Source organism: Protopterus annectens, chromosome 1.part1 (assembly GCF_019279795.1).
Source record: "Protopterus annectens isolate FY-2018-M chromosome 1.part1, PAN1.0, whole genome shotgun sequence".
Taxonomy (NCBI): Eukaryota; Metazoa; Chordata; order Ceratodontiformes; family Protopteridae; genus Protopterus; species Protopterus annectens.
The window spans coordinates 1,342,916,283-1,342,937,483 of record NC_056726.1 but is presented as its reverse complement, the minus strand read 5'-3'; the positions used below and the strand labels follow the sequence as shown (position 1 = coordinate 1,342,937,483).

The 21,201-nt window shown below is 41.3% G+C and overlaps 1 protein-coding gene across 7 annotated transcripts in view; it reads right to left on the bottom strand.

Moving 5' to 3' along the window:
- CCHR1.PART1H18orf25 (chromosome chr1.part1 C18orf25 homolog) overlaps positions 1 to 21,201 on the bottom strand; it is a 988,978-nt gene that overhangs the window by 330,517 nt on the left and 637,260 nt on the right. Inside the window, exon 4 of one of the 7 annotated variants that reach the window (XM_044081975.1) lies at positions 10,997 to 11,569. The exons of the other annotated variants lie outside the window; for them this stretch is intronic. Within the exon in view, the coding sequence (XP_043937910.1) occupies positions 11,493 to 11,569 (77 nt within the window). The 3' untranslated portion in view covers positions 10,997 to 11,492. Of the gene's footprint in view, positions 1 to 10,996; positions 11,570 to 21,201 lie in introns of those variants that run through there. 7 annotated transcript variants of the gene reach the window in all.

Sequence of the window (21,201 nt, the reverse complement as noted above, 5' to 3'; positions counted from 1 at the left end):
CACTGGGTAAGCAGGTGAGGAATTTGTGGCAAAATCCATGGTGGGCTGTGGGCCATATTCCTTAAAATTGGATACCAATGCTGGCGTGGCCAGTCTGGTGCAACGAGAATCATTTGTGGCCTCTCTAATCTGGCTTTCAGCAGTACCTTTGCTTGAAGATGCAGTGGAGGGAAGGCATACACTGTTAATGTTTTCCAACTAAATGAGAGGGCGTCCACTTTCCACGCTAATGGATGGAAGGTCCTCGTGCAAAATTTTTGAAGTTGGTGGTTGTGGGGGCTTGCAAACAGATCTATGTCTGGGCGTCCCCATTTTTGAGCTATCATTGCAAATACTTGTGGATCTAGTTTCCATTCGTGTGGATCCATGATGTTTCTGCTTAGGTTGTCTGCCAAAGTGTTTTTCTTTCCTGGCAGGAATTGTGCTTGTAATTGAACCTGGTAAGACAGTGCTGTGTTCCACAAGGTCATTGCTTGCCTGCATAGAGGGTAGGAATGTGTGCCCCCTTGCTTATGTACCACATTACTGTGGTACTGTCCGTCTTGATTATTAGTTGTCCTGGGTGTAGAAGGTTCTTGAAAGCTGTTAGGGCATTCTGTACTGCTAGCATTTCTTTTTGATTGATATGCAGATGCCTCTGATCTGACGTCCATTTGCCCTGAATGCACTGTCCTGCCATGTTTGCTCCCCAGGCATAGTCCGATGCATCTGTTGTCATAGTTTGCCTGGCTGTGGGTAAGGTGAAAGGCTGACCCTTGTTGAGGTGACATGCCTGTGCCCACCAGAGAAACTCCTGTTGAAGGCAGGGAATGAGTGGTATCATAGTTTCCAAGTTGTGGCTGTGCCGAGTCCATACACTTTTCAGGTACCATTGTAATTTCCTCATATGCAGTTTTGCAAATGGTATTAGTAGTATGCAAGATGCCATGAATCCCAAGGCCTGCAGAATTTTTCTTGCAGGGAGTTGGGTCTTTGTTGCCATTATTTTGAAATATTCTATCAGCTGTTGTCATGTCTGGCGTGAAATAAGCCATCTGGGCCGGTGTATTCAAGCCGGCACCCAGGAATATTATGTTTTGTGAGGGCACTAGTTTTGATTTCTGGGTAGCAGAACCCCATTGGCGAGGTTTGTAAGGGCCCTGTGACTGACCTCTGCCCCTTGGGCGTCTGTATTTGCCCCTCTATGATCTGTCTGAAGCTGGAAAGGATGTTTTTTGTTGGCCAATTTCTGCTGAAATGAGGGGGTTGTACCTGCAAAAAATCCTTGACCGTTTGCATAGACTTTGCCTTATCCTCCATTTTCTTTAAAACCTCTTCTGCTTTGACACCAAGTAATACATCCTGCTGTAAAGGTGCATCCAATAATTTTGCTTTAACATGGACAGGGAGGGTTTGTTCTTTTAACTAAGCATGTCTATGTATGACAGAGCCAGTAACAGCTGCTCTACAGGAAGCTTCCAATGAATCAAATCCGCATTGTAAAGTATGTTTGCCCACCTGTTCAGCTGCATGCAACAGATCCTGCATTTCCTTGAATTCAGACTGTTCTGAATGTGTGCTCATTTTTTGTTTTAACGGAGACATTAGGAATTGCTGATATTTCAACATGTGAAACTGGCAATTTAATGCTCTCATAGCCAGAGTTGCTGAGGTGTACATTTTCTTTCCCCATCTATCTAGGGCTCTGGAATCCCTTTCAGAGGGCACATGATTTTTAGCCATAGAAGCTTTTGCTCCCTTAGGACCCTGGGAAATTTTTTCTGGATCAGCTACAGGGCTTTTATAAAGGAATTTGTGTGAGTCAGGTACTCTGTAGTATCCGTCTGGTTTGGCTGGAGCAGGAGGTAGAGAATCTGGATTTAAACTAGACTCCAAGTAAACATCATTTACAATATCTAAAACAGGAGGGATAGCAAGAGGTCTATGCTGGGGTAGTAAAAGGAACTCTCTGAGCCTTTTCTTAGAATCTGAGTAATCCTGGCCTTCCCAGTGGAAATGTTCCCTCATGGTATGTAAAGTTTCCCCAAAGGAGTAGTCTTCAGGGGGAGATGCTGAGGGAATAGAGTCTTCAGCATCAGAGTCTTCATAAGGTGGAAAAGTGTAATCCTGTTCTTCAGAGGAATCTGAGGAGAGTGAAACCTGGTCAGAGGATGCATAATCCTCCTCTTGTCTTGGTCTTTTATCAGGAGGGGGTTAGGAACCCCTGATAAGGGTAATCAAATCTTCAGCCATCTTAAGCATCTGTTTCTTAGGCATGGGGCCTTGAACTGTAGACTGATGTACAGTTTTCTTAGGTTTTAAAAGAGTTTTAAGCTTAGCATAAGATTTAATGGTGAGTGTAGTCAGTCTGAAGACACCTTCTGCAACCGAAGGTGTTTCTGCTGCACCGGTGTCTACTTCTGCTCCGGTGTCGGTAGATGGCTGCGTCGGCCTGGTAAGCTCCGCTTGAGAATCCGCAGCTGTCTGGGGTTCCAATTCTGCGGTAGTCAGGGGCTGCGAAGGCTCCTCACTGAAAACCGGAGAACCGGCGACAGGCCCAGCTGAGGCCTCGGAGTCTGGCTTGCTCCTAGGCTGCCTGTCCTTATCCTTGCGTTGTTTATATATGGCGGTCGTCGGCTGCTCCGAAGGCATGATATAATTAAATTTCCTACCAAAGTAATGCCGTGCAAAGTCAAAACGGCGTTTGATAGTTCGTTTATTAAACCTAGCGCAAAACCGACAACCTGTGACGTCGTGGTCTGGGCCTAGGCAAGGAATACAATAGGAATGGAAGTCCTTATGAGGTATTTGCTTCCCACAAGAAATGCAATTGTTAACTTTTTCTGACATCGGACTGAGGAAAGAATATGTTCCCCAATGGGGTACTTAGCTTTATTGAAGACTTCGGACTGAAATTCAAATCGAAAATCTCAGGTGTCGGCCAACCTGCACTTGCGAACTGCTTCTGCTTCGGGCACCGCGCGGCAAGAAAGACTGAAGAAAATGGCGTTGGATGCCTCTTATATACCCCTGGCGCACTGACGTCAGGGAAGAAGCGACAGCAACCGACACCGGACCAAGACTTTGGAATTCAGGCTGACTGCGGGACCGCCTGACTGCAGGATAACCCAAGTGTGATGACTGCAGCAGGGTAACACGAACATCCCACGTTAGGACTGCAACATTGAAACACGAAGAACATGTAACCAATTTTAGTCTCAATCCAGGAATACAAAGAAAATCAGAACATTTAATGAGAAATGACAAGAGTACAACAACCACACCTGTACGTCATCATCGATTAATAAAATAAAAGCATCTACAATTGTAATACACATTTACAAAATTCAAGACAAATCTCATTTAGAAAGTGAGGTATTCACATGATAATTAGAGCAGTGTGTTTATATGGATACTTCAAGAAAAGGATGTTAGACTTAAGTTAAACTAAAAAAATGTATTATACCTATCAGCAAAAACACGGCCCCTACTGACTGCCACATCAACAGCAAACCCCTAAACACACAGCCTGTGGTGAGAGACCTGGGTACACACGTTGACAATCTCACATTCGACCATCATGTAGCGGCAGTGGTCAGAAAAGTCTTTTAGTTGGTTCATCTCATAAACACAGGGATTGCATCCAGAAAAAAGAAGGAGGTTATTACCTCTGTATTCCTCCTTCATTAGGCCAATAATTGAGTATAATGCCCAGTTTGGTATGTACCTCTCCAAACAACTGCACCAGCTGGAAAGGCCACAGAAACTGCCTCCCAACACCTCTCCTATGTGGACAGACTAAAATCACCATCACTCTTACTCGGTATCATATAGATTGCTCAGCGGTGACCTGTCTCTCACCTACAATGCAATCTCGGACCCTGCCCTACTAGAGATGCTCCATATCCGTAAGTCTAACTCCTCGCGGACCACTCACTCAAAAGGCCCAAATCTAATAAAAACATTAACAAAACCTGCTGGAGAGAGGTTCGTTTCCCAGAAGCTGCTCGTCTCTGGAACAGACTTGCCATACGCGTCAGAGTAATGTCGCTAACCCTCTTCAAGTACAACCTTGACGAGTGGGATGGGGAACTGGAAATTTGTCCCAGGGGTTCTACCCATGTCCCTCATTGACAAGGGCAACAGGAGCCGACTCAAAATCATAGGAAGTTACTAGGCTATTGGCCTTGAAAAGCCCTTCTAAGCCTAGCCAAGAGTTTAGTCCATGTTTAGCTAAATCAGTACCCGATGCCCCAGTCCAGCAGGGGGACAGGTGGAATCCCAGGGGTTTATTTTCTGTTTCTCATCCAGTTAGGTTGTGCTTAAAAAGGAGTAATGAGGTACTGTTTGATGTGGAGAGGGAGCCTATTCCACAGATGGGAGAGTCTCTGGGACACAAATCTGTCCCACCAAGTCCTATTGATGTCACAGACCAGACTGAGATTGCATGTGCGAGTTACTCGAGTGGAGCTTGCCTTGCGGATATGCAGAAGTTCCCTCAAGGCAGGGTCTGAGATTGCTTTGCATGCCAGACAGAGGTCACCTCTGAGGAGTCTGCATGAAACTGAGTAGAGGGGGACAGGGCTTTTATCCTGTGTAGGACTGAGGTTTGAGGCCCTGGATTCTCCTGGCGAGAAACCTTTGTGGTCTCACCAGCTGCTGCATGTGCTTTGAAAGATACATGCCAAAAGGGGTGTTGTACTCAATAATGGGCCTTATAAGGGGAAGAATACAGGGATATTATGACCTTGTCCCTGGATGAGATAAACCTTACCTTTAAAGTGGGCCATGCAGAAAGCTTTCTGTACAACTGAAGCAACATGGTGGTCAAAAGTCAGGTTGCTATGAACCTGGATGTCCAAATCCCTCATGACTGACTGCGTACTTGGGATGTTATTAATGCGATAATTTGTGGGGACAACACTCTCCCCAAAGGGGATGATGCATTTTAAGGTATTCAGCTTGAGGCCATGCTTCTGGGACCAGTCACTCGTCTGGGTGAGACCCTCTTGGAGGATGTCCACATCACTAGGGGAATTGATGACAGCGCTCAGCTGCCATCATCTGCAAACTTGGTCAGCCATAGCCCATTGGTTTTGCCCTGCACCTGAGAAAAAAAGATCCCAAATAACAGAGGCCCCAAGACCTATCCCTGGGGTACACCGCTCGTTACGGGTCTACTACTTGAGGTGGCTTCCCCTATTTTGACTAGGTAGGTTCCATCAGGGAGCCAGTTTGCTACCCATCTGGTAACATTCGGATTGATGCCTAGTTGAGAGTGTTTATTATACCTGAGTGGGGAATAGTGCTGATTGCTCTGGCCAGGTTAAGGCAGGCAGTGTGCACAGTCTTCCCCGGAAAAATTAATCTAAGCACCTGGTGTGGGAAGAGAAGATACAGTCTTCTGATTTTCAAGTACCCACAACTGTGCTACCCGTTGACCCACTGGCACTGAAACTGTTGCATGACAACTAGGACTGAAACTCAAACCCTTCACATTACTATTCCAAATGCTCCAATGACTGAGCTACTGAAAGAACTGCACTGGGAAAAGTAGGACGTATATACTGGTGGTGGTGTCTGGAACAGTGTGCAAAATATTTACATGAATACACACTACACTGGAATACTGCCACAGTTTCAAAAAATTCCAAAATGCCAAGTTGCAAAGTGCCAATGGTGCCAAAGCTGCCAACATCAAAGAGGCCTGTGTGGAAAAGAATGACCCCAGACAGCATGTGAATGAGGGATGCAGCCTACTAATGTTAGAGCTGGAGAAATTTAAGACAGGGGCAGAAATGCACCTGGACAACTGATACTGGGTACACAGGTTATCATAAGTCAAGTGTTTAGAAAAGAGGCAGTTACATTTAGAGTCTACAAACGCTGGAATCAAAAATACCCATGCCAGGGAAAGAGATGCACTGGCTGTCTGGTGCCTTTTCTTTGAGTTATAAGACACTGTAGCAATAAATACTGGAGGCTCTGTGGATTTCTCAGTCCAGGCTTTCAACTCCTTTTTTTTTTGAATGTTTTTGTGATGGGTGAGAAAAAAAAATGCATGTTGGCTAATCCTATCAGCCAGACAGTATGGCAACAGACAGAAATACTATTATACTTGATTAGTAGTTTATCTTATTTACTTATTTTTTGCTGGGAGGGCAACTGTAAATAGGTTTTATACAAACTTTAGCCTTGTATTTAGATCAAAGGTAAAATGGTAAACACTTGTACTCAATTCAGGGTTACTACGGTAAGGAGGAGTGTTTTTCTTCATATTAGAAATGTCACTGCTCATGATACTTTCGCATGGCAAGGTATAAGCAAACAGCTAAACACCTTACATTGTGTGTTTTTTTTACCCTCCTCAGTTTTCCATGATGAAGCTAACTCAGTGACTGTAATGTAAAACAGTTAAGCTGATGCATACAATACTTGACACCGTATACTACAGTTCCACAAAATTGTTCTGCTCTGTTACAGCAGTACATTTGAAATGTACTCAGACATGTCATATCCACGCAACTTATTCACAAATGTAGGACTGTACTCAGTCTGACGAAGGCCCTGCTCTGATGCCCACTGATTTGCGTATCTGCCAGAAATTACACACAAAAGCAAATTACTCCGCTCAAGGTGTAGCACACGTAGCTCTGAAGCAGGAGCATCAGAATGTTGTAGGTTTTATTCCCAAACCAGGTGCTTAAGACTACTTTTACAGTAAGGACACTGTATTAAAATATACAGGAAGGAGCGCTACACTCCTCAGCAGTTGTCCTTTATGTGAAATTTTTAACCACAGTACCATCTACCTAAGCCGGTGTCAGCTATGATAAGACGCAAAAGGTCCCATGGCATTTGTCAAAAATATTGTTTGGCAGTTGAGTCCATCACCTTTTATTTTTCTGCTGCAAATCTGAGCAAGTCACGTAACCAAACAGTGCTCTTAGTGCAAATGGATAACTGGATTACGTTCCTCAATGGTCTTTTGAAACATGCTTAAAAACAACCTACGATCTGAGGGGGAATTGCCTTGTCAACATGTTTTCTTCATCTGAATCTTGTAACTTTGTTGAGATCAAAAGCTAAAGAGAAGCTCAGCTATTATAGTCTGACATGCCACACTGTCATATCAGCTGATGCTCCATGGCCCACCACTTGAGAACCCTACAAGCTTACCACTTCGGACATCTGAAAGGAAGGCAACCCTAGTAGAAGCATTAGAGACACAAGTGTCTCTTTTGTCTCCCACATACTGACACACAAATATTGTAAAGGAAAAATCTGTTGCCAGAAGTCGTTGATGTCAGATAAAGGGACAATCACCAGAAATCAGATGCTAAGACATGCAAGCATCTCTGCAAAATGCATGAATGAATAAAAGTGGGGCAGAAATGGAACTACACTGCATGCAATTAAACAAAGCAGACAAAGTTAAATTCACGGTTGGGTAAAAAAGGGGAACATTACATGATTACAGAAAGAGGATGCCCAGACACTTTAAAGAAAAGGGTTGGGGAGGGCTAAATGGCTTCACGCATAAAGGAATTATGATTTTAAAATGTGTCATGTACTGCTCCATGCCAGTGGCTTTTCTCAGTTCTTCCAATTTAAACTAGACTTTGCAAGTTGCGCAGCCACAAAAGTAAAAAAAATCAAACTTGCAGCTTAGCAGTAACATGAAGCAGCTACTGATGTATCCATACCAGCTCAGCTTTCACTTTAAAAGAGTCGTATCTCTTCTTATTACTCAAATAAAATGTTACTTTTTAAGTGGTCTTATTCCTAATCATGGCTCAGCGTTGCTTTACTGACCGATCATATTCTTGAGAAAAGGAATTTTAAATTATACCAATAAGAAGGTTAGTGATAACAGTGTACATTTAACACTAACAATCCATACAAAATATGCTTTTCAACTACACATGCATGCCAGCAGTGAGCACAGCTTTTTATTCTAGACTACCAAACACAAGTCATTTTTAATGAAATGATCTTGACAAAACGTGAATTCTGGTACTTTAACTGTACAGCTTTAGGCATGCCTGCATAGTAATCTAAATCAAACAAATAAATGCTACCGATTATTCCACTACAATCCCATACTGCAAAAACAAAACCAACTTGCGTCCTCCATGTACTACTGACAATTTGTTTTAATCAGTCATGACATCTCACTCCCAATGTGCCCTCCCCAGTCTGATTAATTCACTCTCAATTATCTTTTCCCAATGAAAATAATATAAAGCAAGCACATCTGAGCCATCAGTTGATGAAAGGGTCAGTCTTATAGACCCATATGTGAAGTGTTAATACCGGTATGACGAAATCAAATTCTGCCCCATGTACATTACCTGATATTTTACCACTGTAAAAATTCTTAATTTTTAAAAAAAAATTCAATATTGTGTACCAAAAATAAACCAACATGTCACACAAAACAAATGTTTATTCCAAGGGAAAAGGGAATACAAGTAAACAGCAATAAAGAAAGTAAAGTTTATGTAACAGTTTAAATGATACAATTTCATCTGTGTCTAGCCATAATTCTGTCATATACTTAAAGATCAGGTTACAAGCATCAAGAAACATTACATAAAGCATCACAGAAGTCAAAAAGAAAATGCAGGAATGTCAGCTGTAATGTCTAGCTACTACAGTATTACTATGATTGTCAGCACTGAGTGCAGATGCAGGAAGAATTAGTAGCTAAATCATTCAGAATGTCTGCAGTGGCCTGTGAGAGCAAGAACAGCCCCAATCACACAAAATTAACTTATCAGCAGCTTGTCTCTCCCTTTTTTAATGTTTAGCTGTTAACCAGCTAAGTCCATTAGGCTTCTGAATAATTCTTGCTAAATACTATTACATACGTGCTGGATGTCAGAAGCACAAGTTCAGTCAGTTTCTTAATTACTACTGCAATCACAGCATCAGCTACCATTACCACTACAATCAGACAGAGTTGGTGATAAACACAGTTCCCCAGTAAGTCTACGGCAGAAATCTGGACTATTATGTGGGAAAACGTAATACAGCTTAGTCATGCGACTACACCAGTGCTGCACTCGAAATCAATGTCCCACAAGTTTTTAGGTGGGGTCCCTACATCACACGATCTGGCTGGTGCTAGCGTTGTATTTACACAGTTGCAGAGAGGACCCTGATCTTCAAACAAATGAAGAAAGCCACCCTGATAAAACTGGAACAAAGTACCCCTATCTAACCGTTTGCAAAAAGTGACAAATATGGGAATAATGCTGTTTTAGCCACATTTGACCATTTCACTATATATAGGGATACAACAAAAAAGAATCTTTAAGGTACTTAATGAGATCTCTGATCTGTATCCTAAAAAGACCATCAGAATATGTTACAGTTGAACTTGAGGAATGATACAGATTCCAAAGCATTGGTATCTTCTAGTCTGAGTGCTAACACAAAGAATAAACACACTTCAAAGTAGAACTTCCACAGTAAAATCTATGTTACTGTCCTAGGCAGTCCATTACTACCATGACCACTGCAGGTAGTAACAGTGGACATGCTCCCCTTGTACTTTCAAACTCAGGATAATGCCTGAATCTTGCTGCACTGAGCCTTATAAAATCATCAGGCTAATTCTACAATTACCAAGTAATGTGCCTGCCTCTGCGCGTAGGGGAGTTGAGATATCAACTGGGATTGTTCTAGTATGAACAGTCAAGTAATGTCCAGCCAAACTACAAGCAGAGGAATCAAAGCTGAAACTTCTACTGGTCAAAAGGGGGAAAAAAGGCAGAAGCATTTTTTTTTACTCTGAGGCAAGTCCTACTGCACACATTACCGAGGGAATATTAAAAATATATTTGTTATACACACACACACTTGCTGCACACCTGCTGAGAAAAGTTAAAAGCCCAAATTCTCAAAACTCACTGCCGGCATACTAACAGAAACTGTGCCAGCAATTAACTCCCAATGGGCAACTGCAAACATGATGCAACTTGTGGAACTGTACTCCCAAGTTGTTACAACCTCATTCAACTAAAAAAAGCAGACCCCGAAGGCTTCCCTACACTCTCTCTTACCCTAGAAAGTACTTCTCCTGACCGACCATTATGGTTAAAAATCTGCAAGAACTCGTACTCTAATAATAAATCGTACATCAATCAAAGGTTAACTTAAGATCTCAAAAATATTTCCCATCCTTACAACTCTCAACTTGAGCTTTTTTATTCAATACATGACTTAAGACTTATTTCAACTTCTACCATACCACACAATAGTCTCTGGGTTATTTATATGCAAAAATATAAGGGCTAAAATCTACCATGGGAATGTAAGGCTAGGCTACTTAAGATCTTCACAGATCTAAGTTCTAGTAAAATACTTATGAGCACATCTAGAGTTCTGTCTTAAAAGGTAGTCTCAGAATTGCACCCAATTAAAAACATAGTGGCAAGGATATTAAAATACAAACTGAACTTGCCATACTTAAGTTCTGCTATGGCCATCAGTTACATGGTGAATGGTCTTGAATTCTGCCTTAGTAATCTGCATACCTATATGGGATGGGAGATTAACTTTATATTATGTCCTCCAAAACCCAGGTCAAGCAGTATGCTAACTCAAGTAACCATTCTTAAAATATATACGATTTTAAATTCAATAAAACATTTAATAAACTTAAAGCAATAGCACAGCAAGAACTGTGGATTAGTATCCAGTAAATAAATGCAGCCTTAGTTAACATCCATACCAGCTATTCAAAAGTGTAACATGCACTTGCAGTTTGACAGTGGACTAAGTTGTGCATCATGGTCTGGGGCAATATTAACATATATTCCTAATTTACCTAGAAAGTTAACATGAGTTGTCAATTAATGTTGTAACCAGTGAATAAAACACAGTAAGTGGCATAAAATTTCAAAGACGCTTAAAAATGTTACCTTAGGTGCTATTTTATTTTTCCCTGAGAGTAAGGCAAGATGCCCAGTCAGCTCTGTGGTTATAAACAATAAATCAAAAGGCAGAATAATGGAATCAAACCAGCTTTATTCAGTGCTCAATTATGTGACTTACAACCTTAGCACTGTTATAATTTTACAATTCAATAGACACCTACATGCAGGTACATGAACACAGTGCAAAACATTCCCTAAAAGATTTATCCAAGAGAACTTTTCTAGTACAGCTTCAACAGCCATTACACTTATAGCATGCTGCTAGTCAGTGTAGCATGGGAATCCGTAAGGCACCTGGTAGGTTTCTCATCAGGATCCTTGGCAGGCATTAAAAGGGGTACAGTGTGGGTCGCCAGAATGAGAATCAACACACTGGGTTACTGGTACTTGTAATTTTAGATTTTCCTTGGTTTTCTGCATTCTGATATGCTTAATTTGCAAGTCCAGTTTTCATATGCTGTCCAACACCTGCTGCTCCATCATCATACAAGACAGACTCTGAAAGACTCCATCAGCTGTGCAGCTTTAACTGTTTTCTTCTTTTTGGGCAAGTCCTTAAGGGCTGTTTTAACACTGTTTCTGCATGTCTGCTATTAAAAGATGTACATAGCGTAACCCATCTTCCTGGCGCTGGGAGTCTTTATCTGTAAAAAACACAATTAGAAAAAAATTCCTGTGAAGACCTGACAAAATATGTTTTACTCTAATTCTCTACCTCCTGTACTTGCTGTTATCACCGGCCCACACCTTAATGACTATAGCTCTCTCGTTTTGGAAATATACACGGACTTTCTTCAAAGTCATGCGACCACTGTTCTGGGGTTAGCAAGCTAGGGAAAGCAATCAAGGAACTCTTTCTAGTATTCATGACTTGACAGTTTCTTATTTAAAATGGCATGCGAGTTTAGGCAAGGGAATGTCACAAATGCAAAACATGAAAAAGCCACCTGAAATAAAGGTTATTGCACATGCAAAGGTTTGCAACAATCTAAATTTAAGACTATGCTTCTCTAAGCTACTCTCCACCGAAGTATACATGTACTGTGTAAAAGCAAAATTTTTATGCATTAGAATGGCTGCTCTCATTCATAGCGGTACACCACAACGGTGTAATTTCATACAAGTACGAGACAACATATGATACCTACAAAATTAGAACCGATAAATCAAAAATACATATTTATGCTACCCCCCCCCCCAATTTTCAATTTCTGAGCTATCACTAGGTGCTTTCTGTTACAGTTATTAGATGCACTTATGAAGGTCAGTCAGCAAAGTAATTCCTCCCACTGGATTGGCACCTTTTCAGATCATGACATGGTAGGTCTCAACAGTTTTTAGGCCATGCGGTAATGGTACAAAATATTACATCAAAAGATCAGCCACTCCTTTGCTTTCTCTCCCATTTCATATTAGGCACATACAATAGCGTCAGTAAAGTGCCAACATTTAACTGTCACAACCAAAACATCTAGTACTTCTACAATGTCAGACTTCATTTTCACCAGGTGTTCAAGTGCACCAAACATTCCTTCTTAATAAGAGTCCCTATGACATAGAACATCCACTGCTCCAGACCACCTTCCAACCAAAGGAACTTCAGTATCACCTACAAAAACGTATTTAATGTGAAATACATAGCAAAAGGGCATATTTGTGAAGGATCATGCTTTTGCAGCACGACTTGTCATTATGACCAACTTAACAAATGTTGAAAACTCAGAAGTAACTGGCCTATCTCTACTGGCATTACAGCCATTATCACTACAAACACGTTTTTCAATTTTCTCTCCGATAAATGAAAATGCGACACAAAACACTTCAACATTCACAGTCTAAAGTTTAATAAAGCCCTATATTTCTAAAGCTGCACCACCTGCACAGAATCCAGAAAGTTCTGAAGTCAGAGAACACACACATACAGGGGCAGGAGAAAGGGATGCCTCCTCCTGAAACAGCACAGCCAAGTACACACTACTGCTGCTGTCTAGCGTGGGGGCACCAAGCACAAAAGGCACCGAATAGACCACCAGAAAGGAAAAAGCAGCACACAAGGAAGTAAAGCTCAGGAACCAACTAAGCACTGCTGTACCCCCCCCCCAAAAAGTGTTTGAGATCTAAACATTGCACCCCGCTATGCAATGTTCTGTATACAATACTCATGAACAAGCTGCTATGAAGTCAGCACACAAATCTAAGTGGAACAATGTGAAATAAAGATGCGTCTCCGCAGAAAACGCCAAGTGGAATGACTGACTATAGCTTAAATGTTCACAAGAACAAATAATTGGACAACCTGAGGCATCCATGAACCATGGCTTCAAAAAATTAGCTCCCTTGCATTAGCTTTCTTCACGAAGAACAAAAATGTCTACAGACTAACTAAAGATGGATGCTGAAGCAGCAACCTTACATTTACATTTATATACAAAATCAGAAAGGATCTTATAAAAATCAATGAGGTCTCAGATCAGAGATCAACAAAGCTTGCAAATGAGCTCTACAATACCTAACACATTCTGTCTCATACACCAGCCAGCTGTTCAAACTTGCAGGTATGACAATGGCAGTGTCTTGTCAACTCTGGCCACTAAAGATTTAAAAAAAATGGCATTTTCAAACAACTTTTTGCACAAAGCCACATCACCTCAGATTGCCAATGGAAGGTACTCAAAATACAGTAGAGTACAAGTATCTGAGAATACATACTGGAAACAATTTAAGATTTATTAAACACTTACAGTGAAGCCACAAAAAGCTCATAAGAAAGTATTACGGACTGAAAAAAGTGATGATAAAATGACCTTTTGTCTCCATCTTCATTCCAGAAATCTGTGCTTAAGTCATAAGCAGGGCACCGGCATACGAAAGATAAGCAATTAATTAAGCGTAAAAAGGCTCATCAGTGCCTTAACTTGTACTCCCCCTGGGTGGCTTAAGACAGAAAAGATCAAATCAGCACATCTAACTAGTACATAAAAATCCTCTACACATGATTACCAGTCATTCAGTGACACCACTAGTTAAACGGATGAATCTTTCATACTTTCTGATCTTTAAACAACTATAGGACATATCAAGACTCCCAGATCATACTGCATAAAAAAATACAGAACTTGCTCTGCGGTAAACTGCACAATGGACTCTGTGCCTTAAAAAAATCTTAACAGAATGAGCACAAATTACTTTAAAGTGTAAAGTTGCCAGAAACTATTCATACCTACCCCTTTTACCCTACCTTACCCTCTGTCAAACCATTCTTCTACATATCCCTGTTCTAGGTAAGCTCAACTTTAACTTTTTTTTTTTTTTTTTTTTTTCAAAGAATACTGGTCAGGAGGACTGGTTTAAAACTGTTCTGGTCAGAAGTGACCCCCTTCCCCTTTAACTCATACCACTACCACTTGTAAGGCCATGGATATCTGTATCCACATGCTAACATTTTGTTTAGCATAGCTCATAAGGATTTTGTGGTGTCCTACACAAAAAAGAAAAAAAAGAACTATGATCGTCTGTTATCAGTGAAATTGAGTTTCTAATTTCACTGAAGTTTCCCCTTGTTCCTATTAACGCTGACATCTATCTCTGCTTACTGTGAAGTTTGCATAAAAAGTTTCTGCAAGCATGCTCAGTATAGCCTGAAGCTAGGTAATTTTCTTACCAATTACTGTTAAAATGTTGTAGTCACAAATTTCCTGTTAAGATTTCTGATTTAATTAAACCACCCTATTTTTTTCTTTAAACCTCTGACACCAATCTAGGTTAATAGTTAAATCTGAAAGACTAGACCTAGCTAAGAAAAATTAAATAGCTTCTGCATTTACCACATTCACCAATCAGAGCAAAATAGCAAATCTACTGGATAAGCATACTACCCCCAACTATTAGCAGGGTATAGGTGCTGACAACACTCACTAAAGCCAAGAATACCACCTCCATGGGTCCCGACAACATCCCTGGTTACCTCCTCAACAGTCTAAAACACAACCTAATAGGATAACTACAGCTTTGAAACAGGCTATGTTCCAAGTGAATGGAGGACCAGAACAGCCAGCCATCAACTGACTCCGGAACTACAGACCCAGAAGTCTACAAAGCCTAACATGCAAAGCCATGTAATGGATCATCATGGAAATGATAAACAAGGACATTAGCAGCCTACAGACATTGGGCCCATCCCAATTTGACTTTAAGGGAAGGTCATGCCTACTACACATGATACAATACACCCCACTCAAGCATTTTTGTCAAGTTCTTTCAGCTAGGCATAAATCCCTACATAGCTTGCTACATTAGCGGCTGGCTAACAGACAGGACCCAAGAGGTTAGATTGGTAATACTGCCTCCACCAACAAGCCAGTTACCAGTAGGGTACCCCAGGGCTCCATAAATAGACCACTCCTGTTTGGAATCTATTTCTCTGAAGTCAAGGCCAACATTCAAGGACTCTGGCGCACCAAGTTAAGATAGTAAGAAAATCATTCTATGTTGCCCAACTTATAACTAGCAGTACGGCATCCAGGTAGAAGGACGTTACAAGTACTACTATACTCACCCCTTATTAGACCTACCATACACTTGCAACAGCCGGAATGCCCACAAAGGTTTCTCACCAGGAGAATTCAGGGCATGAATATCCTGTCCTGGACTGATCACCTACAGGCTCAGTCTCCTACAGGCTGCTGAAAGGGATTCTTTGGCTGGCTTACAGGACTTCCTCAAATTCAGCCCTGGTGGATTTGTTGAACATGCCCAAAAGAAACAATACCAGAAATTTCTTCTCTTATGACAAACAGAATCTGCTGGAAAGACATGCGTGCCCAAAGGATCTCCGCACTATGAACAGGATCCCCATCCATGTAGATCAGAATTCAACTCTGGCCCTACTGAAACAAAACCTTGACAATTGGATGGGAAAATCACAAATCTATCCTGTCTGGTCCATGTCTATTAAGAGTTGCCTCCCCACCAACATGCTGCAGCCCCATACAGGCAACCATGACATTTTAGACCTAAATGGTTTGGGGTGCTCAGATAGGCTTTTAAGGGGCCCTGGTGTTCGTAACCTAGTAACAACCTATGAACCTATTTTTTAATCCAGACTTTTTTGGACTAGGACAATTTTTTGAAAGCTAAATTGTACCTTATTTTATAGCTCATTAATTCAGTGATTCCACCACTTTAGCTCTATGACACAGAAGAATGCTGCGCTGACTGCAACCCACACAACCAGAACCAGAACACCGACTCAGTCACTGGAAAAGGTGGTGAGGGAGGCTACAGATTGTCAACCCTGGAAGGTGGGTGCAGTGGCTCCCAACCAGCACCTGTGCTGCATCAGTTTATCAGTGCTAAAGGGCAGAAAACCAAAATGCATGGAAAACGCATGACTGTATCAGGAGGGAAGTGTGTGCTGAGGTTACCCACACCAGTGATCACAGTCTCGCTATGTATGGAAAACAGCACACACAGTTGGGTAGTAGTCCCTGCAGTGATGCAGATGTGCATGTCACCACCAGGGGCAGTGTTAAGGCTCAATGCATTAAACATGTCCTCACTGTTGGGATGCTGGGAAGAACACAAGAAACCGTCATGGGTGCCTGAGATTCTCCCCCCCCCCCCCAGCCAGTTCTTGCCCTGATGCAGCTGGTGGTAAGTTTTGCCACCAAGAAACAAATGATCTCAAGTTTGACTGGGGGATGTTTGAAGGTTGGTAGGAGTGGGCAAAAAGAAAAAACTGATGCATCCAAAAGGATTTTTCATTTAATTCCTGTTGCAATAACTAATGCTCTACACAGAGAGATCCCAGTCTGTAGCCAAAACCACTCAATTTATCCAAAAGGGTACAGGGTATATTTTCATAATCATGTTGTTGTACGAGTTGCATAGGATTGCCAGCAGTGATGAGGTGAAAGTTTAAGATTAAGTCTTTTATATGGAGTCCTATAAAAATCTGGGATCCTATCTAAAGGAGTTACTGCTCCTTAAATCCTGGCTCACTCATCCCATTCAAGGCCAATAGTTTCCAAGATGCACTCAAACTTCTTGTAACCAATTTCTTCCCTTCCTTGCTGCCAATTTGTATTATAAAACACTGCCTTTCAAAATTCTAATTCAGCTGAAGCCAAGGTGTCTCAGATTTTCTAAACAGCATCCTACTCGGAAGCATTTACTTTATCCAAGACCGTTTAAAATGAATATTTAAATGTACAATTTTTGTTACACATTTTTGCTGCTGTTTCTTGGTACTGAACCATTTATATTGTATTGCACTGTTTGGGTTCAAGCATTTAAAGTGTTAAATGAGCCCTGGTCTCCCTCTTTTCTTAAGCTGTAGCTAATCATTCCATTTTGAGTGTCTTGATAACTTATGCTTTTCCCTTTCTTGCCTATAAGTGAGAACATGCTTCTTCAAGCACTCTTATGCTCTCCTCATACCCTACATGGCTCATTCCTTTTGTTACACCCTGGTAGCCCCTTCTCTGTACCCCTCTTTTCAAGCTGGATCATTCTATGCAAGGTCAATAACGTTTACCTATGGCATGGTCAGGGGATCTGTAAAGAGGCAATATAGGGATCTATCTGGAGACTAATATAAGGATACAACTTAATACTCAACTGCCACTGCCTACAGTTTGTCCAGTCTGTACTTTTTTTAAACTAAAAACCAATTAGGCACAACTGCCTCCAAGTGTGCTATGGGAGCACTCTAGTCAAATTACCTGCACAGAGTCATAAAGGCAGGAAAATGAAGACTGAGGGACTCGAACCTAGGACAAGAGAATGAACCTCAACAGCAGCAAATAACCATCAATCCCCTGCATTAAAATGACACACAAAACTGAGAGGGATGCTATCACACCAATGTCTTTTTTTCTGGCTTAAGGTTTCACCTTCAAGATGATACTTAACCTTGGCTTACTTGAGCCCTCGTAAAGAATCTTCAGCTGCCACTTCTCAGGACTTTGTCAGTTTTCCCCAGGTTTACTGCCCTCCATCTGCCACCATCTCTCAGTCTCATACAAAAGGAGTATCTTATTTTCAATGTTACACACGATCTCTAACATGAGGCTACAGGACAGCACTGATTACATGCACAAACACTACAAACACTCAGCACCACACACTTTCCTCTGAAAGGGTTTCCTTCACCACTACTTTTTGCTTCCAGCCACTCGTCAATCCATCTGTTCAAATGCTCTCCTATTCTAAAGAACCGTTAAGCTCATAATCAAAGTCTTTACTGAAGCTGAGGTATTCCACATCTATCGGGTTTCCTCTCTCAATGTCCAGCTGTAACCCAATCATAACACTGGTTCAGGGTGGACTGACAACTTGTCTGCAAACAAATCCACGCAGTTCTTAAACTGAAGAACGTTCTCTAAGAAATAATCAACCTTTCCCTGATGGTCAATTTCAGGCTTACACATCTATGGATATCTGGATAATTTCTAGTTCCTCTCTTCTAGGACAGCACCACCATGATCCCATTTCCAGTCCTCTTGAACCCATAACACTACTAGATGGTAAAGTGAATAGCTTATCAGGGGGATCAGCAATCACACTCTCCAGGTTCCTTGAGATCCTGGAAGGCAAACTGTCATGGCACCTATCACTAACTCCTAGAGTTCTTCATGAAGGACCTCATCTTGTAATAACTCTAAGCTGTCCTTTATGGTTCCTCCGCTGCCTTCCCCTCCCAAGATGACACACCGTTTCCTCTTTCTTTGAAAAAACAGGCAAATAGTTTAATCAATTTCCTGCATTTTCATCATCCTCACTAAACTCCTTCCTGTTCTTGGCAAGTCTCTACGTATGTAAAACTTTTCTTTCAAATATACCCGCTAGATTTTCCCTTCCTCTTACAACCACACATTCAAAAAATGAATGAAGGATAGTAAGAGTTGAAGAGCCGCAGCCAATCCCAAACAGGCAAGAGATGCAAAACCAAAGAACCTGTCCTGAATGGAACAATTTCATTGGAGGGTGCATGCTGTACTACATCATACACCTACCCCTTTTTCCCTTTAACTTGCGGATCATCTCCTTCCATGACCTGTCCCCTCAACAGCCTTGCTGAATCACACGACTCCTCTCAGCCTTGCACAATTTTCCTAGCCCCTTTGCCACAAAAGTTAGCATGCTATTGTCAACCATAAACTGCTTAGCATACTCACTGCCAGTCATTCATTTTACTCCTAAAAATGTTTCCCTACCCTGCTGAAATCTACCTTCCTACAGTCCCATGATTTTTGCATGCCTGCTGCCCTCACATGAGAAAAACAAATGTTGTACGGTCACTGTTTACCAAGGTCACTTTTATCTAGCTTACAAAATTCCTCAACCTTACATCCATGCCCAATATTTTACTTTTCCTATACTAAAGTGAAATCCTTTATAATCTACAACCTCCACTATTTTACTATAGCTATGACTTGGAAGGAGGCATATCTACCCCTCCTGTACTAGCTAAATGACAGCTTTCATGATCTAGAATGTACATTCTTTCTCTCTTGGATTTGAAAGCAGGAATGTCCCTATCTTCTTTTTGGTGACAGAAGTCTGTTCAAAACTTTTTTTCCAGTAGAGAGATATTGATAAGGAGCTGAACATATCAGGTGACCTGTAAGAAGGTCTTATGTAGTGGCTAACTGTTGAAACTTCCACTTTTACTGCCAGCTTTGCACATTTCTGAAGCCTCTCTAGCTCCCATATTTGGAGGCATTTGCTTCTCTGGCAGGTACATAACGTGTGACGTCATGCACAGACCTTGTAGAATGCACTTAGTCCTCATTCTCCATTCTGATTCCTTTCACTAGTAAACATAACCTAAAACATAAAAACTAAAACAAATATATATATATATATACCCAGCTTACAGGAAAAAAATGTAAACTGGTTGGAGACACCATCCAAGTGCTGGAGGGCAAAACGGACTAAAAATACCTCTCATACATCAAGTCATATGATGCATGCACATCTAATGTACCTGGTTTTAAAGGCTCTCGGGCCCTCTATACACTGGACAACTGCTAAAGGGAATCCTTAAAATAAAACAAACAAAAAAAGTTTAAGGGAATGCCAGAGCAATAAAATGGCAAGAAATCTGAAGGCAGATGTACTGAGGAACCAAGCTGCCAAAGGAGAACCAAATTCCTAGAAACACAGTCCTGGCGGTAAGTGCAAAGAAAGTGTACATAGAGAACAATAAATTCACAGCATGAATGCCTGGAATGGAGAGCGTCTTGTAAGTAAAGTAAATGAAGGAGAGTGGAGTGGCCTCTGACAAACACATAGCGAACAGTTAGCTTCTGACTGCTTTGATTTTTGCCACTGGATGGCTCACCTGGGCGAGCTTTGATTAATCACTGCAAATACGATTCTTACCTTGTGGGAAGGAGAGAAAAAATTATCAGGAGCAAATGCACCCTGGAAACGTAAAATCTATGCTGATGGTTACTGCCCCTGGATTCTATACCAGAGTTCTGACAACACACTGGGGAGGGGGAAAGTGGGTTAGTCATAGCAGACATGTGAAAGAAAATGCAGATGTTCCTATATAAAGCCTGCACCTCACAGTTCCTGAAAATAGATCTGATTATCAAGAAAGCACCCTCCAAAAGACAGACTTCAGAGCCACTAAAACCTAGTCAGTTTGAAAAGAGAAAATGAAAATGCCAATCTTTCAGTTCAAGTACCAAAGTCAAAAGTATGTAAAAGATGCAGAACCCCATTTAAAGAACTGCTTTACGAATCAGCATTATGCTATGCTAGGCTAATGTACTTGGGTGACAATAAAATTCACCAATTGTGAAATAAAGGAGCCTTGCATCACAATGGTGTTGGAAATTGGCTAGGATTACTTGCAAACTCACCAATGACATGGGTCAACTCCCGACATAACTTAATATTTTACGGATTATGAATGGAAAAACTTCTAGTGGTTTCCATCACTTCTGAAATACCTCCTGGGAAGTTTGGAGGAAGCAGGAGATACAACTGTATTGTCGCGACGTAGAACTGATTACTCAATGAAGATTGTCCCCCTTAGCTTGTACTAAGCTATCTTCTGCAATGCCAGAAATTTGAGCACATAAAAAAACACACTTTCTCATTATATAAATTTTATCACTACATGTGGAACAAAAGGCAAACAAGAATTTTCCTTGCCATGAACTACGTAGGACACAAGGACTCCACACACACTCAAGAAGTGAAAAAGCAGACCTCTAATGTGCCCTACATCTGCAAAACCCTGCTCAACCAGGCTTCTTTA